The sequence below is a fragment of the Natator depressus genome, chromosome 12, assembly GCF_965152275.1.
Source record: "Natator depressus isolate rNatDep1 chromosome 12, rNatDep2.hap1, whole genome shotgun sequence".
Classification (NCBI taxonomy): domain Eukaryota; kingdom Metazoa; phylum Chordata; order Testudines; family Cheloniidae; genus Natator; species Natator depressus.
Window position 1 is genome coordinate 4,143,923 of NC_134245.1, and position 24,623 is coordinate 4,168,545.

At 51.9% G+C, this 24,623-nt stretch overlaps 2 protein-coding genes across 5 annotated transcripts in view; one reads left to right on the forward strand and one right to left on the reverse strand.

The window, feature by feature from the left end:
• FCSK (fucose kinase) overlaps nucleotides 1-851 on the forward strand; it is a 43,944-nt gene extending 43,093 nt beyond the window's left edge. For 2 of the 3 annotated variants that reach the window (XM_074968364.1, XM_074968363.1), the window contains exon 24: nucleotides 153-851. In XM_074968364.1, coding sequence (XP_074824465.1) covers nucleotides 153-365 — 213 coding nt within the window. In that variant the 3' untranslated portion in view covers nucleotides 366-851. The remainder of the gene's footprint in view (nucleotides 1-152) is intronic. The other variant, XM_074968365.1, reaches the window with a different exon arrangement.
• A 694-nt stretch (nucleotides 852-1,545) lies between these two features.
• Nucleotides 1,546-24,623, reverse strand: part of COG4 (component of oligomeric golgi complex 4) — a 33,205-nt gene continuing 10,127 nt past the window's right edge. For both annotated transcript variants that reach the window (XM_074968366.1, XM_074968367.1), the window contains exons 6-19: nucleotides 24,382-24,487; nucleotides 22,458-22,615; nucleotides 21,525-21,583; nucleotides 17,896-18,029; nucleotides 16,297-16,415; nucleotides 14,605-14,771; nucleotides 12,884-13,049; nucleotides 11,293-11,355; nucleotides 8,773-8,889; nucleotides 7,130-7,222; nucleotides 5,142-5,225; nucleotides 4,615-4,716; nucleotides 3,958-4,086; nucleotides 1,546-3,626 (exon numbers count right to left, since the gene is read on the reverse strand). In XM_074968366.1, the coding sequence (XP_074824467.1) occupies nucleotides 3,492-3,626; nucleotides 3,958-4,086; nucleotides 4,615-4,716; nucleotides 5,142-5,225; nucleotides 7,130-7,222; nucleotides 8,773-8,889; nucleotides 11,293-11,355; nucleotides 12,884-13,049; nucleotides 14,605-14,771; nucleotides 16,297-16,415; nucleotides 17,896-18,029; nucleotides 21,525-21,583; nucleotides 22,458-22,615; nucleotides 24,382-24,487 (1,632 nt within the window). In that variant the 3' untranslated portion in view covers nucleotides 1,546-3,491. The remainder of the gene's footprint in view (nucleotides 3,627-3,957; nucleotides 4,087-4,614; nucleotides 4,717-5,141; nucleotides 5,226-7,129; nucleotides 7,223-8,772; nucleotides 8,890-11,292; nucleotides 11,356-12,883; nucleotides 13,050-14,604; nucleotides 14,772-16,296; nucleotides 16,416-17,895; nucleotides 18,030-21,524; nucleotides 21,584-22,457; nucleotides 22,616-24,381; nucleotides 24,488-24,623) is intronic.

The following is a 24,623-nucleotide window of genomic DNA, read 5'->3' on the forward strand; positions in this document are numbered from 1 at the left end:
TTAGAACTAAGCAAATAGCCCAGCTGCCTGGAACTTGCCCCCCAATGTCAAGGGGTGAGAGATTCCTGGCCACCCAGTGCTACGCCCACAGCTATTACCACGTAACAGCAAGGCCCCTGCTGACTCTTTACTAAAATAACCTTTTATCGTAGGGCCTGGGGAATTTCAGCATCCACACTGTTGAAGTGGACACAGCCGGCTTCTCTCTGCAGCTAGTGGGGAGCAACCCTAAAGCAAGAGGCGACACAGGGAGTGGAGGGCACAACCGGTCACGTGAAGGCCTTCAGCAGGGCCCTGGTCTTTGTGCACTGCCAGGGAACGTTCAGACAGCAGCAGACAGCAGCCAACCTCCCACCCTGGCGTGAAAAACCTGCCCTAGGATTTTCCACTCACAGGAGCTGCCGGTGAATCTGTCCTGATTTGGTTTCAATTCAGAGTGACTTCTGGCTTCAACAGCAGCAGCTGCACAGGCTGCATGATCATCTTTGTAGAGTACGTGCCTCTACCATTGGGCTGACGGAGCAGGGAAGCCCTCAGCCCCTACAGCGGCCTGGGCTCGTGCATACTACAGAACCAGGACAGGTTCACCGGCAGCCAAAGCGAAGAAAGGCCTCTCTCGGTTTGACAGCAGTCCCACCCCCAGGCTGTGGTAATGCTGCGGTAGAGATAGGCTTGGCAGAATTTGATTTGTATTTTTTATCATTTTGACGGATATCAACGTTTATTTTTAAGCATTTTTTCTGTTCATCAATTAAAATGTTTATAGGGGTGGGAAATTATGGAGGGGTCATCCTAATTATTTAATGAAAGACACAGAGTCCAAAAGTTAAAGCTGTAGCCATTAAAACACAAACTGTGAACATCGTGTCAAAATCTGCAGGTAGCCTTACATCACACCTCCAAGACTTCAAGCAGCAGTTTGTCTTACTTTGCCTAGCTCAGGGGTGGGCAAACTTTCTGGCCCGAGGGGCCACAGCAGGGAAAAGAAACTGTACGGCGGGCCCTGAATGCTCACGAAATTGGGGTTGGGGTGTGGGCTCGGCTTGGGGGTGCGGGATCTGGGGTGGGGCCAGAAATGAGGAGTTCAGGCCCTGGCTGGGGGGGGAGGGAAAGGCTCTGGGGTGGGGCTGAGGAGTTCGGGGTGTAGGAGGGTGCTCTGGGCTGGGACGGGGATCAGAGCTGGGGCAGGGGGTTGTGGTGCAGGCTCTGGGACTAAGGGGTTTGGAGGGGAGTCAGGGCTGGAGCAGGGGGTTGGGGCATGGGGGGAGGCTCAGGGGTGCAGGCTCCGGGCAGCACTTACTTAAGCAGCTCCCAGAAACAGCAGCATGTCCCCCTCCGGCTTCTACGCAGAGGCTATGCGGCTCAGCACCTCCCAGCTGCCATTGGCCCCAGGGAGCTGCAGGGGTGGCGTGGGGGGGAGGAGGGGGCAGCATGCAGAGCGGAGCCTCCTGGCTGCATCTATGCGTAGGTGCCAGAGGGGGGCCATGCCACTGCTTCTGGAAGCTAAGTGGAGGGGCCCCCAACCCTGCTCCCCGGTTGCAGCAGGGCAAGTTCCAGACCTGCTCCCCGGCAGAAGCTTGAGGGCCAGATTAAAACAGCTAGTGGGCCAGATCTGGCCCACAGGCCAGGGGTGGGCAACCTATGGCCCATCTGTACATTTCAATCATTCACTGAAATTGTTTTTCATCTATTAGGATGTACAGTGAAATCAGTGTTTCAACATTTGCTGATAAAACACTAATCCTTCCAAACCTCTGTACAGCAGAGATAGCCCCTGCAGCTGCTCGGGTCCTGTACCTGTATTTTTATATGGACTTTATGCAGATCACATCAGTAACTGGGTCCATGGGAATGATGACTAACCCTTGATTTGCAGGTATCTCCTGCACTGAGCCATCTCATGAGAACAGGTTAGTGTAGCCGCTTTTCCTAGTGCAAGTAGGATTAGACCACAAAGCCCGTTGAATGACTCCTGAATGGTTGAGCAGGACGGTGAATGGTCCAGCATGCTCTGAGACACGTATGCATAGCCGTGCAGAGGGAGTGAGCCGGAGCCAAGCCCAGCCTCCACATTCTAGTCTAGCTGTTTACAGCTGAACAGTCCCTGGGGCAGCCCAAGCCCTGCCGGTTCTGTGCATGTGGGGATCCTCTGCTACCCACCAGCAACTCTCTCACAGGCAGTGCTGGCTTTCAGGAGCAGCCAAGTCCCTGCACACTACAGAAGCTTTTAGTTTTGTGGTGTCATTGCTCCTCCCCCTCCACCCTTTTTCTGACTACCAAGAGCTGAGAGTTTCCCGTACATGAAAGGAGCCCCTGGTCGTGTGCTGTCACAACACTCTTCCCTCCCAGCGGGCTGTGCATTCCCCGCAGAGCCCTGGGCTTGAGACAGCTCAGCCCATCCAGCTGAGGCCAAGGCTTTTCAGAGAGGCAGAGCCAGTCTGCACCCAGGGAGGGCTGAGAGCATTACACAGCACAGCTGCAGGGCAGGGCGACAGGGCTAGCACAGTACTGGGCTAAACAGTGCAAATTCAGCAGCACTTAGAATAGCTGAGTGCCAACTGCAGCTGGCAACTATGTGCTCTCAGGGCACCTGGCGGATGGACAGGACAAGCGCACACCACACTGGAGGTAGGGAAGGAGCCTGCCGTAGGTTCCAGCCTTAGCTCCCATTGGCTGTGCACTCGCCCAGCCTGTAACACAGGTCACCGGAGAAACATTACTCCCCACTCCTCCATCTTTATTCACCACCTCACTGCACAGCGTGTAAAGAGATACAAGAGGAGCCAGAGCCCTGATTCTGGAAGGGACTCGACCATCAGCAGCCCCCATGTGAATTTCAGACAATCCCCACTTATGCCCCACCCTGAAGAACTCGCCCATCCGGCACTGGGAGACAGCTCCTCCTGCAGGACAGGGACTGCCCCCTGGAACTCCAGCAGCTGAAGGGATTACACCAGGATTACACCCCTGGTGGGCCAGGGCAACCATGGACTCCGAGCCAATGGTCTGTGGAGGGCTGCAGAAGGTCACTGCTGCTTGAATCACCTCATAGGGGCAGCATCTGGAACTGCAGCCACGTACTCCACAGAACCTGTCATGAGAAGGGAAGGCGAGCAGAGGAAGGCATGAGCAAGCTATAACCCTCTGTGTTAGTGTCATGGGGGAGGGCACCTCAGCGAGGAGCCCTGCTGGAATGCCGCTGCTCTCAACAGGAGAGATTGCACAGCCGCCATATCTCTGCTCCCTGAAGGGCAGTGAGCCGAACTAGGCCTTCTCGAGTCCAGGTCTCCCCTACCAGGAAAGCCGGGTGTGGGGAGCAGCACTAGAGTAATCACAGGGCTGGTGACTGACCGAGCCAGCTGGCCGCCCCTGAGCCTATCACAGTCCTGCTGCAGCAAGTGCTGGAAGCACGAGGACAGGCTTCATGGGATGCTACGTTCACACTATGAAGCGCATCCGAGGACGGCCAGGACCTGCAGACAGCGCGCCAGCTACAGGCGCAGCCTCTTAATGTCCTCGCTGCGGAAGTCGATTCGGAGGGCCAGCACCTGACGGACCTCGGCTGGGGTGAGGCGCCAGGTCAAGGGGCCTGAGTTGGGGCCCCAATAATCCAGGATCTCTGTCACCTGGAGAAAGAAAGAGAAAGTCAAGCTGTGGGGCTGTGGGAAATGACAACACATGAATATGCCATTCTACCCCCCAGCTCCAACTACATGGAAGATCAGACACTCCAGAGCATGGGGTGGGAGTGACAGGTGGGCAGAAGCTCCAAGTTCCTGCAACTACCCCTCCCCACACCAGCAGTGAGTGCTGCAGGAACAGCAGGCATAGGGGGTGAGGGGGTTGGGGGCTGCTAAAATCGGGCTGAGCCTAGTAGACTTCTGTGGAGGCTGGCTCGGGAAGTTGCTGATGTTGATCATTCTACCACCCTCAGCACTGAGTCAGGGGAGAGCTCACCCTTTCCAGATTGAGGATGGTTGCCATCTGGGAAAGACGAGCAAACTTGTCCCGGATGGTCCACGTGGTCACGGTGGTGAGATAGGCTATCAACGATCTCAGCTCCTTATCGAACTGCAGGCCACCAAGCTGAGGGCACCAAGCAAACCATGTTACTCTTCCACATTTCACAGGCCCATGGCTTTCCATCTTACAGATGTCATGATGGGTGAGGAGAGGGAGGAATTCCATGAAACATGGTGCTCTGGGGCTGGAAAGTAGGCAGTGGCTTATAGCCGGACACTTTAGGGGCCAATGCCTTTTTTGCTGCAAGGTCTCCCTAGCCCCACTGCCAAAGGCTTCCTCTGACAGTTCACTCCAATCGGGGCTCTTCTGAGCTGGCTAAGTCTAGTCACAAGCACTAGGGTCGCTGAGTGGGGAGGAAAACCGAAGCTTTAGCTTCAAAGGCTGGAATTGTAGGGTAGCAGGAGCCTTGACGCAACAGCACAGCAAGAAGCTCAGTGCCACGGCCAGCAGGGCAACAGCTGTACGGGGTGTTCTAGCTCAGCCTCACCACCCCTCTTAGAGTAGGAGACGGTTGAAGGCAGGACTCTCCTGGTTCTGCCAGGAGTCCAGCGGCTGCTGCTCAAGGAAGGGAGGACCCAGCTGTTTGCTTACCCTGCTGAAGGTAGATTTGAGAACCACCTTCTCCAGCTCAATGGCAATGAGACTGGTGGTCAGGCTGCTGAGGCTGTCATAGATCACAGGCGAGAGCCCAGCCTGGGGACAGAAAACCACGTCATTGTCCTGGCAGTGCAGCCACTGGGAAGAAGTCAACAGAAACCAGCGCCAGTGAAAGAGCCTCCAGGGAGGCCTGGAGTCAGTGAGAACAGCCACCTTTATGGTGCTAGTGGCCATGCTTAAAGAGCGGAGCCAAACAAAACCAGAATGGCTCAGCAGTCAGGCCTGGGGCACCGGGACTTGGGAACACCCACAGATGTGAGGATCACTGACCTCTCCGGGAGGGCTCAGCGCTGGAGAATCAAAGCAAAGGGGGTGACTTTGGGTTGTTTTAAACAGCATGAGCAATCAGGGGAGGACTATGTCCATCACTCGCCAGAGCAGGGAGTTTGAGTCAGGCAATGCTGCTGTGCACGACTGACCCAAAGCCTCACATTAAGTTACTGGTGCTCAGGAGAACTCACCTTGAACTCTGCCATTTGCTGTTCCAGGTTGATGATGAACTGTTGGACCCAGGGGTCGTTGGCTTCATAATCATTGAACTCTTCCTAGCATTGGAGTAGAATGCAGGGGTAATTACTTATCCCCGACACCCCTTGGCTTGTGAAGAGCTGCACTCTGTCAGGACTGGGAGAACCTGCTGGAGCTACAGCAGTCCTAATAGGCCTTACATCCCTGCTGCACTGCATCAAGTCCTCCACAGTTTCTCTACTTAGCTTTATCTGGCCTGAAAGATTTAGCAGACCCCAGGATGCCCAAGAGTTATTTGCACTAAAGAGTCTTTTCGTGCTCATCTGTGTCCCCGCTTGGGAGAGGCCAGGAGAAAGGACAAGGTCATGCCTGACCTGGGCCCAGCACTTTCCAATGGCTAGGTTGATAGCATACCTACTAACATATATAGTTGTGCATGCTCAAGATGATCTACAGCTCTGCTTCAGGGGATAAACGGAGTGCCTGGGACTTAGGAAGGATTCCCCCCTCCCTCCGCATAGAATCACAGAATTGTAGGACTGAAACGCACTTCGAGAGGTCATCTAGCCCTGCACTCACGGCAGGACTAATTATTATCTAGACCATTCGACAGGTGGTTTGTCCAACGTGCTCTTAAAAACTTCCAATGATGAAGATTCCACAACCTCCCTAGACAATTTATTCCAGTGCAGAACCACCCTGACAATTAGGAAGTTTTTCCTAACGTCCAACCTAAACTGTCCTTGCTGCAATTTAATTCTGTTGCTTCTTGTCCTGTCCTCAGAGGTTAAGAACAATTTTTCTCCCTCCTCCTTGAAAAAACTTATGTACTTGAAAACTTATGTTCCCTCCTCTCTGTCTTCTCTTCTCCAGACTAAACAAACCCAATTCTTTCAATCTTTCCCCATAGGTCATGTTTTCTAGACCTTTAATGATTTTTGTTGCTCTTCTCTGGACTTTCTCTAATTTGTCCACATCTTTCCTGAAATGTGGTGCCCAGAACTGGACACAATACTCCAGTTGAGGCCTAATCGGCGCGGAGTAGACCGGAAGAATTACTTCTCATGTCTTGCTTACAACACTCCTGCTAATACCCAGAAGGATGTTCGCTTTTTTTGCAACAGTGTTACACTGTTGACTCATGTTTAGCTTGTGATCCACTATGACCCCCAGATCCCTTTCCGCAGTACTCCTTCCTAGGCAGTCATTTCCCATTTTGTATTTGTGCCACTGATGGTTCCTTCCTAAGTGGAGGACTTTGCGTTTGTCCTTATTGAATTTCATCCTATTTACTTCAGACCATTTCTCTAGTTTGTCCAGATGATCTTGAATTTTAATCCTGTCCTCCAAAGCACTTGCAACCCCTCCCAGCTTGGTATCGTCCACAAACTTTATAAGTGTGCTCTCTATGCCACGTACTCCAATGCACAACTTGATCAGGTGTGTTACCAGCAATGCATTTCTGCCCTGCTCTGAAGTATCAGATACAAGGCAAGGATGCAGGACTACCTGGACCAATGGTCTAATCCAGTACGGCTACTTAAAGCAACAAACCCACAGAGTTAGTCCCTCAGTCACCAGCGTAGAGCATCCTACAGGACAGTCCAGGGGTGGGGAGCAGATATTCCTTCATGCCAAAACTTGTCCCTGTCCCACACAAACCGGCTAGCATGGTGCTTTTCAGAACTGTGTGTCACTGGCATGAGAGGCCTTGAGTTGTGACACTGGGATAGGAAAGGTCCCTGACAGTACAGCATTGTGTACCCCTCACCATGTTTTCCTGGGGTCCTATTTTCTAGGTTTCAGTCCCACGGGTTGTCCTTGGACGGCCAAGGAGTTCACTGCCTGGCCATGCTGAGGTAACAGCAGGGAAGATCTTTGGGATGTGAACCAGGCCTGTCCCTCTGACCCCTCCCCACCGTTACAGGTGCAGAGCCCTATGGAGCTGGACGCTTCGGGAGCAGAGAAAGGTGAGGCTTACCTCCTCGATATTATGGGAGACCGAAAGGAAGAGGTTGATCCAGGGTTTCACCTGTGGTTTGACAGCTGTGCTGTTCAGCTCACTGAGTCCTTCCTGGGGAGGAGAGGAAGAGGACCTGGCAAATGACTGAACACACCTTGATTCCAACGAACGTGCACCATTCAGCCATGGCTATGAAACTGCTCCTCTCACCCTACCTGGAGTCTGCCCTGTTAGCCAGGGGAGTACGACCTCCAGAGGGGGGAAACGAAACCTGGAGAGAGACTTGTGCAGGGTCAGACAGCAAGTCGAGATGGGAATGGAACCCACGAGTCTGGATGCCAAGCGCCATGCTCAGGAGCCCCAAGGTGGGAGGGGGAAGGCCACTGACTGACGTGGCCTTCTGCTTGCTCAGGGCCAGATATGGCAAAAAGGCAGCCATGGCCAGATTCCAAAGGCCCCCCTCTCCCCCAGCATAGCTTTGTTCAACAGGAAAAGCTTAGAGAAGAGCTAGCTGTGGTAGCAGTGACTCTGCTTTCCCGGGAAGCAGCAGTTCCACGTCGCACACGCCCCTCCCCACACGCAGCAGCTTGTGAGTGGTGGCTGTTGGGGGCCTAGGTAAGTCCTAGGTAGCTGCAAGGCTAGAGTGCTTGTGAAGGGTCTCCAGTGCCAAGCAGACTAGCTGCCGGGCTCAGCGGGACATGAGGGGTCACCCTGCGAGAAGCTTCTCACCAGGCAGTTGGTGGAAGTTTTTAATTACAACTGGCATCTCGGAGTCTGCTGGCAGCTGCCCTTTCCCACTGAAAGGGGATATCTGACTCAGGCAGGATGGGAGCTCAGCTGCTTCCCATCCAGCTTTAACGAGGTTCCTGCGTGGTTTCAGCATTAGCCATGGGCCTGGGACCCCGCCTGCAGGAGAGGCTCCAAGCAAGCCGGGGACGGTGCATGGCAAAGCAAGAGAAAATGGTTTTGCTCTCCCCGCTCCGCTCACAAGGCGAAAGATGGCCTCAGGGTTTGCTCAAACCAAGTTCTCTGCTGCTTGGCTTCCATACACCAAACGTTAGGCCTTCCTCTCCCTCTCTTTGGCAAGCTCGCTGGAGGACTTGATCAGGGATGTCATGAGATTGTAGCCTTAGCAGCAGCTACCCACTGAGAGATGGGGAAGCTGGATATTTCGATAGGGGAGAGAGATGCTGGTTCTTGGATTACATCTGTGGGATGGCCGGAGCATCTCAGATGCCATCCTTAGACAGACCCTCTGGAGGTCTTGCCAAGGTTCCCCTCAAAGAGGGAGAAGGGAAGATCTCAGAACTCATGGTTCTAACTTAAAAATACTGCCCCTTTACCTGGCGAGACCACCTTTGCTCAGCACAAAGCAGCAAGGGGAACCACATTCCTTCTGCTCCGCAGTTTGCCTTTAATGCTTATCCCTCCCCAGCCAGGAGGCATCACTGTTACTCAGCACACGATCAGTGTTTACTCCCCCTCCACTAAAGCTGGATCCCTCTGCACCATCTTACACCATATGGGCTGGACTCAGATCCAAAGTTAGCACAGGCCCTGAGCTGATGATCTCCCATTTGTGAGCGCATCTCAGAGCCAGCTGAGTGGCAAAGCCAGGCTGCCTCAGCCGGAGCGCACCACCCGCACGGCAAGGAGCTCACCTGCAGCAGATCTCGGAACTTGTTAGACACCGCAGCCATGTCAGCGAGGCAGCTGTCGATCTTGGCTTCGGCTTGTTCTCCCCCAAAGCCTTGGCTAAGCAGCTTGGCACAGTCGCTCTGTCGGAAAGACACCCCCATATGCAGACTTGGTGGAAAATGGGAAAGAGGAGGACAACAGGTGTCCCAAGAAAACCATTGAGAAAGATGCTACTGTCGTGGAAAGAGACCACAGTGGAGCAGGAAACGTGGCACTAGACAGACGGAGGTGGAACCACCTGGTTGCCTCATGTGTCACAAGGCGTAAGAGCATCTAACCCAAGACACAGGGAAATTATCTCCATGTTACAGATGGAGAAACAAGGGGTGGAGGGTTCTTTTAGCATTTTCACAAGGTCGAACCAAGCGCTGACAAGCTAGCCCTTGGCCTGGCCAGAGGAGAGATTTCAGTCCATTCAACCATGTTTTCAGAAAAGGACAAGTCCCAACATGAATGTCTCTTTTACTGGGACGAACATCAACAGCCCAACCCTACCAGAAATGGGGTGAGCGCTAATATTCATTTATTTTGCAGTTTCACCCTGGAACCCATCATGGAGCAGCACCTCAGTGTGCTAGGAGCTGTACGACGTAACAGACAGTCCATGCCCCAAATGCCGTACCAGATGGAAAAAGTCTATCTTCGATCTTCCTCAGCTGCACCCGATCTGCAACTCCAGCCTATGGATTTGGGCAGGCACAAGTCTGCATGTGCTTTGTTTGCACTGGCAAATCCGATTACTCAATTGTGTCTGCAGATCAGGTTCTTCAGTAACTAGACCACCTTCTTTCCCTCCCCCCAACCCCAGTTTCTACTTCCCCACTCTACGCCCTTAGTCACTGCCCTTCTCCACTACTTCCCTCCCCAACTGCAACCCCACACTCACCCCAATAATAAAAATACAGGGCAGTATTAACACCGACTGAAGAGAAGCCCTCACTAATCTAAGAGCCACTAAGATACCTGCTCAACCCTAACCAGCCACAAGTTTTTCGTAACTTGTCCCCCCACCCAGAGTCTTTCTTGCATCGGCTGGTTGGATCACATCTATTGAGCTATAAGCTCTGCAAGGCCTGGGCTAGGTCTTTTACATGCTTTGGACAGCAGTCACTCTGTTTTGACGCTAGGTATCGATTTAGCAGCTGAGCTGCATCCCTTTAAAAAAAAAAGTCTCAGGTTCTCATGGCTGGTGGGTTTTTTTGAGAGAGTCCCTGTGTGTATCGTCAGTATTTTCTTCTGGTTCGTCCACAGGGCTACCACATGAGGACAAAATGAGTTGGGAAATACAAGTCATTATTAAAAATAACCAGGTAAATTGAACAGAGTTCAAAGGCGAGCAGCAGAAACGGTATTGGAGATTTGGGGTTTGTCTACGTGTACAGAGCTACAGTGGAAGACACAGGGAAGCTTCTCCCATTGGTGTAGTTCAGGGGTTCTCAAACTGCAGGTCGGGACCCCAGAGTGGGTCGCGACCCCATTTTAATGGGGTTGCCAAGGTTGGCTTATACTTGCTGGGGCCTGGTGCTAAAGCCAAAGCCCGAGCCCCACTGCCTGGGACCAAAGCCCAAGCCCTGGGTGGCGGGGCTCAGGTTACAGGCCCCCTGCTTGGGGATGAAGCCTTTGAGCTTCGGCTTTGCCCCCTCTTCCCTGCAAGGGGTGGTGGGGCTCAGGTTTTGGTCCCCTGCCCAGGGTAGCGGGGCTCGGGCAGGCTCAGGCTTCGGTCCCCCCTCCTCAGGTCGTGTAGTAATTTTTGTTGTCAGAAGGGGGTCGCGGTGCAATTAAGTTTGAGAACCCCAGTGTAGTTAATCCATCTCCCCAAGAGACGGTAGCTATGTCAATGGGAGAAACCCTCCCGTCGACACAGCACTGTCTACACGAGAGGTTACATTGATATAATATCACATCACTCAGGAGTGTGGAATTTTCACATCCCTGAGCGACACAGCTGTACCGATCTAGGTCTGTAGTGTAGACCTGGCCTTGGAAAATGAGAGTGATAAAGAAAGGTTAAAACCAGAACACAGTCAGTCAAGAGGAAAGAGGTTCAGACATAGATGCTGTACGCGAATGAGCAAATTCTCATTAGATACAGATCGAACACGTAGTAAAGGCCCCACAACAGGAAGATTTAGGTATAAAACGAAAACAGGAAACAAATTGCTGTCCCTGTAAACAATGAAGGCTTCAGCCTCACAGAAAATTTGGAAATTCATTAGGGATAATGTCTATTCTGCCAGGAGGTAGGTGGATAGACTCAAGGAATTGATAGTGGTCCCATCCAGCCCAATTTTTCTACCAAGCTATTTGAACTAGCAGGACAGGTCACCCGAGGTTAAATAAGATCACTAAAAGTTAATTTAGGCCAAGACCACAGGAGGCTAGGAGCGCTTATTCCATAACAGAAGCCCTTAAAATTTACCCAGCTGGACCAGAGTTGATTGTAAGGCTGGTTATAGGAAGCCAATAAAGATGCCAGACATTACCTCCAAAGTAGTCTTCAGGGTCATTATGTTTTCGCTGCAGACCTCCACATTGTTTAAGGTCACCTGGAACAAAGAGGAAGGAGCAAAATGGAACTGCACAGTAAGTCACCTGCAAATAGGTAAGTGTAGAAGACATGATATGTTTCCAGTGATGGCCGATCTGCCCTCCCCCCACTACTGTTTTATATATAAAAGTGTTTGAGTGACAGCTCTCTGCCTCATTCCTGCAGGAAGGCCCACCCTTGTGTTTTGCACCGCTTTCGTGGCAGCATCACAGAGAACACTCTGGGTTGCGAACGCCCAGAGCCAGCTGCTTACACACAAGTATGTAGCAGATGACAAGTAAAAGTCCAGGAAAACGGTGATGAAAAGCAAGTCTTTGATGGGCAGGCAGGAGAGCGCAGAAATTCTTCTGCCCTGTGATAATCCTCGTTAAAGCTTCAGCAGTGGTGACACTTTGCTCTTCACCTGTTGAAATAAATGTCAGTGCGATACTGAGATTTCCTGGAGACAGGAAAACGAGCCGGGCTGACAGGTGAATGAGGGACTCCAGCAAGAGTGCTGACATTTTAAGTCCTTTCCTTCAGGAAATCCAGAGCCCTGTCACCGAGCATGTAATGAAATAAAGCCATCGGCCCTGCACCCTCCCTTCACTCATGCCTTTGTTGTTATCTATCCTCCAAGCACGATGAAATTTGCTAAAAGGAACCACCTGCATAACCTCCTTATTGCTATGCATTCACAGTGCTGCTGTGGGCAGACAGGGCATGCAGGTCTGTGCCAGCCATCACCACAGCTGCCAGTCAAAGGACTTCACTTGAGGTCTGCTTGGCATCAAGGGTGTCCCATCAGTGGGAAACCCTTTCAGTGCTGGATCAGGAAACCAGTCAAACAGTGCAGTCTCCCATATGCATGTGTAGGGCATGGGTGTCCTGAGATCTATACAGTGCTCCTCCAGATGGAAGAAAGCAGCAGAGAGGTGACAGAGGAGATCCTCCCGAGGGCTCACATTTCTTGCTCTGTAAAGTTGACTTCCAGGCTCTGAACCCTGAAACCACGGCCGGCTGTAGCACCACAGTGAAGAGAAGACAATGGAATGGCTCTCACACTCCAAGTGCAGTGGGCGCCTGTGATGAAAACCCCTTTGTTGTATCAGCAGAGCTCATTCATCCTATGCAATCCTTCTGTGCAAGAGTTCCCCTCTGGGGAGAAATCGCACGCTCCCAATGCCTCTTTGCAGGGCATCGCTGCTAATCTCAGTGCAGAGCAGACCCACTTTCCCAGCCAAGGGGAACACACAGTCATGACAGCTTGTGGGATGACTGGAGGATCTTGTCTGGCTAAGTATCCAGGGAGGAATGGTTTGGGAGACCTACTCACAGGAGATGCAGCATCAACCTTCTACCAGGAGTCAGAGGTCACCCTGCCCCATCCTGGCTCTCAGGCCATGGTCATAACACTCAAGCCCATGAGACAAACTTTCTGGTTCCTGGGACACTAGATATCCAAGCATCTCCCTTTCCTCACGTTCTCCAGGCCCTCTATCCTTGCTGCCTGCCCTCCCCTCCATCCAAGCCTGCACAAAACCCACCAGAAAGGACTGCTTGGCCTCATCAGTGCTTTCAATGCCTTTGGTGTCAAACTTGCCCTGCTGCAAGCTGCTGTGCATGATGTTCACCGCGCTGGTCACCCCCCTCTGGATGTCTTGGAATGTGGTGGCCGGGAAGCCCAGCTTCAGCTTGGTGCACAGAACCTCCCTGGGGACAGACAGAGCACACTGTGCCTTAGTACCGAACAGAGCAAGCCAGTCAGGCGGACAGAGAAGCATCAGGTCAGGCCTAGTTGCACAAGCCCAGCCCTCTGGCCACAACTCACCCTGGGAAGAACATATGAGAATTAAGATGGCCCACTTCTGCTGGGAGATGGTATAGTCCACTCCTTGAGCACGCTTTGGTTCACTATAAAATGCACTCAACAGACCAATATCGGGACAGGATAACTGCTAGAAGTCAAGGATACTTTAGTCCCGGAAAAAAGGTTCCATACGCTACCAATGTCTGGGAAGCCGACTCGTGCAGCCTTGTTGAATTCACCTTACACAGGAGGATGCTTCCAAAATCACCCAGTGCAGCTAGGAGTACTTCTAGGATGATTTTACAAGTTACAAAACTCTTCGTGTGACTAAAACCCAGCCCACCAGTTCATCCCAGTTCCTTAACTTGTAATTCTGGTCCTTCCTTAGCTCTGTTGTGGATACTAGCATTCCAGCTACTGTTTCATGAAGGTACCTCCCTAGCTTGTACTGGGCAGAACATTAATGTATTTTGTCTTTGACAACTTTCTTGTTTTCTAAAGCCAAAGCTGACTTCAGCTTTGCAAAGCATTGTGGGATACATAGCACCAGTGAACAGGATTACGGAACACAGACCAAGTCAGGCCATGTAACCACAAGAAAGATATACAACGTTATATTGATATTGTGTGCTTAATGCTTATTACCATTGCTGGTGTGAATAAAGTGATAGACACAGATATATAATAATTAGCCTAGCAAATATTGGTCAGCAGTTCTTCTGCTCAAGTCAGGAGCCAGGATCTAGGCATGGCAAACAGAACCCTGCCAAATCGCTCTGCTCCTCACAATGTCCATTGCCCAGCATCCAGGGATCCTGCCAGAATGCTTCCTTCCCGAGCTCTCACCCAAATGGGCTGGTTGCAATAGCTTGTTGAGATCAGTCACTTCTGTATTCCCTCTGGCTACTGCCATCTCGGGATGCAAAACAGACACAGGTTGATTTCTGTACCCACATGCCTCCGTTCAAAAGCATCAAGCAGCCACTCAAGTTGCTGCATTAAAGTGGCCCCAGGGAACCTCACCTGCCATGTGGAGCTCTAAGGTGAATGCCTGCAAGTGGCCCAGCACAGACTGTACAATCGCGCAGGTAAAACACATAAGTACTACACGGATTTCCTCCCAGCCCTTTTGATGACTTTTGGTCTTGAGGCTCTTGCACCCATTCGCGCCACCAAGGGCCTGTTTTCACATGGCATGTCGCAGAGAAGAGACATGCTTGAGGTTAGAAGCATGGGAACCCAGAGGCTCTACATGCAGGAAACACCATCCTATAGCAAACACTGTGTTTGCTAAGTACGCAACAAAACCAGATCCGAATAAGGGGGGAAATCAGTTATGGCCTTTTCTGATAAATAGTGTATATTTTCTCTCACCCCTGCATCCTTCCGTGTGCCCTCTGGGGGACTCGGAGACAGCACTCAGCCCCAGGGACGCCTGCAGGCAGCCTGCCCCATTACCTGAAGTCAGACTCCAGCTCGGTGGTGGAGTGATTGATCATGGCACAGAGACAATCTATGCTGGAGCTGGACAGGGCGCGCCCGATGCACTTCTTCACTATGTAGAAGACGTCATCCACCATGCTGGAGGTCAGCTGACCCTTCTCACACATGTCCATAGCAACAGCCTGAAGGGAAAGAAAACTCACAGCAGTGAGTGCAGCAGGTAAGGGACCAACAAGTCCGGAAGTGACTGAGATAGGTTCGCTGAGTGGCTCAGGTTCACCTTTGGCTGCACGGCTCAAAGAAATATCCAGCCCCAAGCACAGGTCCCCCTTCCTGCAGGCTGCCCACCCACCTTCCTGGGGCAACTAGCCCTCCCAGCCCCACTCGAGCCAGGTTATTTCTCAGAGCAGCACGTCTCCAAGCCTAAGCAGCACTGAGCGTCTACGGGTACAGCCTCATTTGTTAGTTCTCAATGTCCAATGGTGGAACGGGGAAGATCACCAGGATGCCCCTTCTTCCACCCCCACCCCTATGTGCTCCGAGAGCTCCACTCCTTTGCAGTGCTCACTGCCCCAGCAGCACACTGCCTCTCCACAGCACACCCAGCCAGGGACCTCGGGCCCTGATGTCACACGGCAACATGACACGCAGCTGGTAAAAATCAGAGCCAGGCTGGGGGGTCTACCTATTAACACACGATCTGTCTCACAGGGCTCAAACCCAACCTACTTGCATCATCCCCCTCCAGGGTATTGGGTACATGCTTGTCACCATGTGACGGAAGAGTCTCTTGCACTGCACGGGGCATGAAAAGGGCTTGGGGTACGTGAAACTCATTGTTATGTCACGTTAGGAAGCATCTTAACGTCCAGTCCTGGCTAAGGGTCCTTTGGCATGGCATGCTCAATGGCAGCGCATGGGAGGGCAGGCTGAGGAGCAACGCCGCAAACTGCTAGAATGGCTTTCAACACCAGGATCCAGCACACGTCACAAGCTCTGCACAGAGGAGTCACTTCATCCGCTCCTGACATACATCCGCCTCTGTGGTGCCTGGAGCTGTTCATCAGCGCACACCAAGCATTTAGTACAGGAAGCTAAGGATATGAGCGTGGCTGACACTGCAGGATATCCAGGTCAGTGGAGTCATTCCCCAAGTTAGAACTTGGCCAGGACAACAAGGTTAACACTCCTACTCTAGCAAGAGGCGCCAAGACCACAGTTCTACAGCCCATCAGCCCAGCAACGCCTTAAGCCACCCTTGGTCTACTATTGCTTCCGAGGAAAACTGCCCCCAACAGCAGCTCCAGCAGTGCTCTGGGTTTTCCTTAGGAGACTGTGGCCAGGTGCAACTCTGCGAAGCCTACCGAGTCTGACCTGACCATCTGCTTGGGGGGTGTCCGGTTGCAAGCCTTACTCCATATCTATATGGGGGACTCTGGGCTGGGAAGCTCAGAAAGGAGTTTTTCAATTAATTCTGTATATTTTTCATGTGAAATTGTTCCCAATGACCACCCCAGAGGTCGTTTACTGAAAGGGGCCAGGGGTACGAATGGAATCCCCATACACGACGTGTGGCAGGGAGCCCCCTGCATGTCTTCACCCAGCAGGACTGTGGAGCAGCAGGAACCAGAGGCTTCCACCTCCTTAATCCCCTGTGGATTTCAAGGCCCAGTCCCCACCCCAGGCTACCCAGGACGTAGGCCCTACCTTGTTGACAGTCTCCCGCATGAAGTACTCCTCCATGGTGATGTAACAGCCAATTAGCTCTTGCATGGTGCGGCTCAACAGGCAGTTGTTGAGGAGCTTGTCCAAAGACTTTTGATGCGCTGCAGAGAGCAAGCCAGAACCATCACCAGTGACGGAGCATCCGAAAGCACTTCCCCTCGGCCACCTCAGCTCCTCAGCGGGGCAACAGCGACCTGCCGGAATGGCACCCGACCGGCACACACTGTACAAACCCTGCCGCCCTGAACGAAGCGTGTGTCTGAACTGTGCAGCAAAGGACAGCAGACAGCACTGCCACCCTGACGCTGGGGGTATCCTGTACCAGCACCTGGCAAAGCCCCTCGGCATGCCAACTGCAGTCGCGCTGCCTGAGCTGAGAGAAGCCGGGTGAGCTGCAGAAGCAGCATATTTAGTTACTGGGCAAAGGACAAATATGGAACTCATCCGTCAGCTGCTCCTCCTGTGGGAGAGATGAGCTCCAAAGGGAGGCCCACCCCAACGGCAGCTGGGAAGATGACAGCTATGGCTGTGGGTCCTCGAAAGCGCAAGGTGTAAATTACAGGATCCTCAGGACTCCAGCAGTGAGACTAAGCACCCAGTGGGATACGAGAGGAAATCAAAGCTAGCCATGACCTCGATTAAGACACCAGACGAGCCCTTCATTTAAATTCCTCACCCCTTCCCAGGCTACTGCTCCCTTCCCCAGCTCTCCAGCCTACATGTATCGAAGTTCACTCTGCTCAGAGAGAGACTTAGTTACCTTAAGGATTCTACACTGAAAAAGGGGCTGTTTGCTTTAGTGCCATGGCTCCCAAACTGGGGTTTGCGGAGAGCGATTGGGTCACGTGCTGCTGGCTCACCTCCGTTTCCAGCTACTATGTAACAGACAGACATGCGAGTGGGAGCTGGCCCATGCAGCCATGAAAGAAAGCGGTGGTGTCCATGACACACTCTCCCCTCTTTCAGCTGCCCTCCATGCTTCAAAAATATTTAAGAACCCCGTTTTAGAGAACTAAGGTAGTGCATGCAAAGCATGCCAGACACCTGCCAGCCAGGGAGAGATATAGAAGACAAGCCCTGCACCAAAGGAGGTCCAGGGCAACACCATGATGTGATGTCACCTCCAAATTTCAACAATGGCACTGTCCACCTGCTTTGGGTGGGTGGAGGAGAGAGCCCACCCTTTGCATTTGTTAAGTCCGACGTGCAACCCTGCCAGCTGCAGGGAAAGGAGACCAAGTAGCAGAAGGTAAAAGCTAGTCTCCAAACCAGCTAGCAGAAGAGCCTGACTGCACTAGAGGGCCAGGTTTCCTGTGCACACCGCTCTTCAGGTCTCCCAACAGTGAAGGAGGAGGACATGCTCCAAGAGACTGTGGGTCAGACTGTGCAGGAGGTTGGATGCATGAAATGCTATTGTGAAAATGGGGGTCCCCATGCCACACGGTCCAGCCCTCCAGAGCGCTATCCCAGAAGCTGCCTTCAATGAGCCGTCGCACAGCAGTGCCTGCTCTCACCCAGCCAGCTACCCACTGAGGAGCTGTAAAGACGGAGCCAGAGAAGCAATGGCATTCAAAGGATTACCTTGCTTTACCTCCTCCGAGGCCATGGAGTCTTCCACCTCAAAGTCCGAGATGATCCGTCTCTTGATAAATCTGAGGTACAGCTCGCTGCGGGCATTCATCAAGGTGACCTCTGTCAAAATGGGGTCAAGTTCCCTGCAAGGGGCACAGTAAGAAAAAATGTAGCAAGCCCACAAAAGGAAGGGCACTCGTTTTCCTAAACCAAATGACACGACAAGGCAGCACACTCTACAGAATCATGAATGCTCATTTCCGAGGGAGCCGGGAGAGCCAAAGCTCTGCAAGATGGCTCAGAACAGCCCGTCATTCCCTTTACTTTCAAATGCATTGCTGAACTCAGGCCTGCTGAGACTTGCTTCTGGCCACTTTATTATGGGTAGTAAAACACAGGACCTGCCAGACTTGAGCAGGCCAGGAGTCCAGCCAGCCCAAAGTGCCACCTGAGAGTGGCCAGCACCGGATATTTCAGAGAAAAGTGCAAGACACCTACAGTCAAGGTTCCTTCCCCACTCTGAACTCTAGGGTACAGATATGGGGACCTGCATGAAAACCTCCTAAGCTTATTTTTACCAGCTTAGGTTAAAACTTCCCCAAGGTACAAGCTATTTTCCTTTTTCCCTTGGACTTTATTGCTGCCACCACCAAGCGTCTAACAGATATATAACCGGGAAAGAGCCCACTTGGAAAAGTCTTTCCCCCCAAAATCCTTCCCAAACCCTACAACCCCTTTCCTGGGGAAGGCTTGATAAAAATCCTCACCAATTTGCATAGGTGAACACAGACCCAAACCCTTGGATCTTAAGAACAATGAAAAAGCAATCAGGTTCTTAAAAGAAGAATTTTAATTGAAGAAAAAGAATCACCTCTGTAAAATCAGGATGGTAAATACTTTACAGGGTAATCAGATTCAAAACATAGAAAATCCCTCTAGGCAAAACCTTAAGTTACAAAAAGACACAAAAACAGGAATATCCATTCCATTCAGCACAGCTTATTTTCTCAGCCATTTAAACAAACAGAATCTAACGCATATCTAGCTAGATTACTTACTATGTTCTAAGACTCCATTCCTTTCTGTTCCCGGCAAAAGCATCACACAGACAGAGAGAGCCTTTGTTTCTCCCCCCCTCCATCTTTGAAAGTATCTTGTCTCCTCATTGGTCATTTTGGTCAGGTGCCAGCGAGGTTATCCTAGCTTCTTAACCCTTTACAGGTGAACGGGTTTTTCCTCTGGCTAGGAGGGATTTTAAAGGTGTTTACCCTTCCCCTTTATATTTATGACACCTACAGTGGACAGTTACCGAAGAACCTGCCCAAAGAGGAAGTTTCCTCCTATCCCCAAGCAGTTAGGAGACTTCTTGTGTCCTGAAGCAAAAGGGATTATGATCGGTATTAAATTCAGGGTCACAAGACAGTCACTGTCCCAAGCAGTTTACCATGTAAAATAACCACCCTGACATATGATGCACAAAAGGAGCAAAGGATGGATTTATCAAAAAGCTCTGCAAAAATAATTAAAGAACAATGTTCATTATGTTGGTGGATGCGACTACCATTGATAGGCTGGGGCAGAAGCCATACTAGACCCAGCTAGCAATAGGTGTGATCCCTGCCCAGCCAGGGCTGGAATCTCCTGGACACTGCTCCCTCCGTGTGTGCTTTGGTATACAAACATTCATTACAAATCCTTGGCAAGAGCTAGTCTGCACCTGCAAACAACAAGGGGTTTGTCTTGATTCAGCAGGTGAGGAACCACACAATGGTACCTGCACGCAAAGAATAGCACATTGAGTGTGCAGAGAAAAGGTAGCTTCTTGTGTAATTTAAAAGGAAACATACTCCTCGAGCCTGCTTCAAAATCACTGTGCAAACATGACTTAAGCCTTGTCAACGCTGGCAGCAGCACGAAGGGCACGTGTAGCTACATGCCGCAGTGAAAAGCAGGCTGTATCCATGCTGGTGTGTACTACACATGGCAGTGAAAGGCTCTGGCGGGGGGAGCTGCCGGAGCCTTTGCCTGCTGCCCCCCCGCCAGAGCCGTTCACTGCAGCAGGGATGCTACACTGCTAAAAATAGCTGTGTAGACATGGGAGGCACTGCTTGGGCACTGGAGAGCTGTCTAGGGTATGTGCCCTAAGGGTCTGGCATGTCTTCGCTCACCTAAGCTATGCCTCATTATCTACACTGCTATTTTTACCCATGCTGGGGGGACGTGCAGCATATGTTCTCTATACACCACTGTAAATGTAGGCGGTGCCTTATACAAAGCCTCACCACCAACCTGATGGGCAGGGAAATATCATCCCATTTTACAGATGGGAAAGCTAAAGCCCAGAGAAAATAAGAACAAAATAGCCATGCTGGGTCAGACCAATAGTCCATTTAGCCCAGTATCCTGTCTTCTGACAGTGTCCGGTGCAAGATGCTTCAAAGGGAATGAACAGAACAGGGCGATTATCAAGTGATCCATCTTTTGTTGTCCAGTCCCAGCATCTGGCAGTCAGAGGTTTAGGGACACCCAGAGCATGGGGTTGTGTTCCTGACCATCTTGGCTAATAGCCATTGATGGACCTTATCCTAATGATGAACTTATCTAATTCTTTTCTGAACCCAGTTATAGTTTTGGCCTTCAAAACATCCCCTGGCAACGAGTTCCAGAACGACTTGCCGAAGGAGGTTACACACGGCGAGTGTAATAAATGGTCATATACAATCACAAAAAGAAATTGTTTGAACAAAAATGTTTGTATTTTTTTTATATGCATTTCTAGCACCTTGACATGGTGGGAAGGCTTGTGTTTTCCAGTGCGCCTGAGAACTCTGCCGGCGGGAGCCTAAACTCCCGAGAGCCACCCAAGGGGAGGGACTGGACGAAAAGCTGCTCCTCCAGGTTGGGAGCTGAGCATCAGGCTAATCTAGCCTCGCTGAGAAACAGGCCAACAAACTATACTCATAAAGAAGTTAAAATTATAGAAACACACCAAGGTAGGTGTGTTGTTCAGGGATGGCAGAGCTTGGTGTGCTCTAAGTGAAATCTGACTGCATGGGAAGGATTCAGCTGTATTTACCTGGCATGCACAAGCGTGGTATCTGGGCTTCCAATGGCTTTAATCTGGGGCAACTGACAAGTTTAAGACCATAATGAGCAGGGAAAATGAAGTATTTCAGTTTATTAGAGAGAAATTGATGCAACAGAATCTTGCTGTGTGGAGGGAACACAGTCCAGAGCCCAGAGTTCTCATTCCAGCTCTGCCATGGACTTGCTGTGTGGGAAGTCACAACACCCCATGGTGGATCACTTTCCCCAGCTATAAAAGAGTCACCATCTCCCTCACCAGAGAGGGCTGGCAGAGCTGCAGGTTGGGCATCAGCCTCCTGCACTGTCCTATTCCTAGGCCTTCTGGGAAGTCAAGGTCTGATACTTCAGGTAATGAACAAGCAGAACAAAGAAGCATTGAGACCATCTTTATGGACCCCTAAAGGGCAATAAAGACACACACCAAAGGGATTTTATGCTTTAGTGGTTGTCAAGCATTTGGAAGATGGAAAGTGCTAGCTACCTGCGAAGCAGCGTTAATGCCAGAGGAATAGTGTGGAGGAAGAGAGCAGCTAGTGTTTTATTTTCTGTACCTTGGTTCAATCTTTTCTGTAGCTGAACTTCTCACCATGCTGTTTTGAACGTGCTGGAACTGCAATTGTGAGAACAGGAGAGCCATCACCATCTCCGCCCGCCATCGCCCTTAACCCCACGCTAGGTTCCCCTATAGGACCGATCCTGCTGAGGAGCAGCTGGTACAGGGAGGTCCGAGGGAAAACCGACCCACTCGTAGCCCCTGTTCCCCAGCAACTGAACTTACTGTGGGGCTCAGTGAGGACTTAGGCCAGGCAGAGCAAACGCAGATGGCCTCTAAAGGTGTGTGCCTATGAGACAGCTAACAGCAGTGCTGTAGCTGGCAGGAGGATCACTGAAAGAGTTAGAGACACAGTCTAGCTCAGAACGCCCCACAGGATTTCTCCTGTTCACTCACTCAAGCCCCAAAGGATCACCTTTGCTTCTCCCACTCATGTCCTGTGGCCGCTGTCCTTCAGGGAAAAGAGTGGATGCCCACTTCCTGGCACTCCGTCAGCCATCAGGGCAGTGATGGAGTAACGCCAGGTCCCTTCCACCCACTCACAAGTAGGGTTGGCAACTCTGCCTGAAGCTCTTCCAAGAGATTTTTTTTTCCCCAACATGACAATGTCATTTTCTTAAAATATCCCATTGAAATCTCCCAGATTGTTTTCAGTAGTCACTGGGAGATCGATGCCAATTCCAGGAGACTCAGTTCTGGAGGGTTGGCAACCCTACTCACAAGGCTGAGCTTGCTGCCTCAAACCTGCTGGCCTGGAAAGTGAGGTACCAAGCCCAGACTTCCCACATGGCCATGCAGAGCCCAGGAACGAGGCTCATGGAGCACACACCACTTGCAAAGGATTACAGGAGGTTAGAGAATCACTGGGTATGAGGCTCAGAGCAGGCTCTAGACCGCAGCCCAGTCAGTCTACACTGCACATCACTCTTACCTGCCTGTGATAGTCCCTCTGCTTGATGAACTTGTCCACCACCTTCTCCACCTGCTGGTCACACTCCACCTGCAAGTGCTTGATCAGGGTGTACAGCTTCCCTGGCCCATAGTAGGTCTCCACTATGGGCTGGTGGGTCTCCACGATCCGAGCAATTCCTGCCAGAAGATAGTGGTGGTGATTTTTCGTGGCTTTAACGGTGGTAGGAAGCCCCAGGCAGGGCAATTGCCCAATCCTGACCAAGACCTGGGCTGTGGCATCCTGATCTAGGGCGTAGGAAGGGGTACACAGCACCTCCCCAAGCGCAGCTCAGAATCCAGGCTGGTGGGATCCTCATATCACCCACCCCTACATCCTGGGGTGCCCTTCTCCCTCCCCAAAGTTATACCCTCCACCTTCTCTCCCTTTTCAATCTAGGTCTGCCCTGCGAGCGAGGGGTGCGAGTTCCCTGCTTGGATACGCACACGAGGGTAGCCCAGGGAGAGCTAGTACCAGTATACACAGCACCGTAGCTGCAGGAGCATGGGCAGCAGCAGAGGCACGGCTGAGCCATGCCGAGTACAAAAGCCAGTGGGCAGGTACCCAGCCCATGCCGCTCAGCCATGCCGCTGCTGTCCAGGCTGCCACGGCTGCGGTGCTATTTCTACTCGTGTTAGCTCTAACCGAGCGACTGCACTACCTGCGCGTGAGGGCTGCAGCAGATACCTTGCAGCCACTCCCAGGCAGCTCTTCATGGGAGGCAAGCCAGCCCTCTCCCAGAGCCTGAAAGGCCAGCCCCTCAACCATGCCTTCAGCCTCAATGCACTCCCAGCTGCCTGCTCCAGAAGCAGGGCACGTCGTGCTCACTGCCAGCCAATGCAGCCAGCACTAGACGCAGGTGGGCCACCAAGCGCATTTGCCAGGTATAAAGCTTTGCACAGAAGAAAGCTGCAGCTCCCTAATCACCAGTTAAGCCAACTGGAAAAGAAACCTCTTCCCACAGCCAACACCAAAGCAGATCCTGAATGCCAAAGACTGAGTTCAATCCCCTACACACCCTTAATGCTACAAGAGAACAGTTCTAGCTCTAGAAAACTCATCTCAAGGCAAACTCTGCTCCTCTTCCCCAGACAGATGCTCCGAAAGCCAGCCCTGTGTTCTGCACCTCACACAACTGCCAGGCAAGCCTAGAAGATACACTCTGGGCGGTCAGCAGCAGCAGAGTGCAAACACAGGAGAGTGGCTTGGCAGTAGCATAGTATGGGATGACAGCAGAGCACTCTATTCCTTTTCTTGATGGTATTCGCACAACACACATAAAAGTCCCTGGCCCTCCACTCTCAAGGAGGGCAAGAGCTGCCTTGCCCCAACCCCAGAGAATCAGCCCAGGGAGGGACAGCAGCGATTTGGCCTTACGGGCCGGGATTTGTTCATCCAGTCAGGTGAGGCAGGGGAGCTGTGCGTCTGGAAAACTCTTCAGCAACTAACCAATTTGTTTGGAGGAGCCGGAAGGGAAAAGGGCAGCTTTCATGCCCCGTTCACCAAGCCCTTTCACATCCAGCTGACTATCTAAGGCAGAGATCTACAACTCTTCCTGTCTGGCTCTGGTTCAGTCCCTTAGGCTGAGAGAGACTGAGAAGGATAAATTCCAGGAGGAGCCGTGGGGAGGAAGCGCGCTGGTCCTTTGCAAGTCCCTCTTCTGCCAGCCAAATCTGAACAAAGAGCGAGCTCCAGACCCAATGCCCCCTGCTGGCCAGAGACAGACAGCACTCCAACCTAGCTGGGTCACTGGGCTCCAACAACCCTTGTACTCTATTCCAGCACCACCGAGAGGAAAACAGCGCTGTTCTGCCCTCCTGCAGCCAGAAATGAGAGCTTCGATATTGTCTGGGCACCTTCCATCGCGGAGGATTTCCAGCTGACAAACCGTGCAGGGAGGGATTACCTTCAAAGAGGAGCGTCAGTGTATCTGCAAAGATGACTGCAGCCCTACGGTCACTCATGTCTGTCTCCATCACCAGTAACAGGTTCTCCTTGGCTTTGTTAGCGACCTAAACTCCAGGGGAAGGAGTGCGTCAGTATGGTTCTGGCAGAGCCCCCCGCACAAGGGAGACTTTTGCCCTCCTGCCCCATACAGCCCTTCCCCCTGCTGTTCCACCTTCCCTGCCACCAGCACGACAAGACACA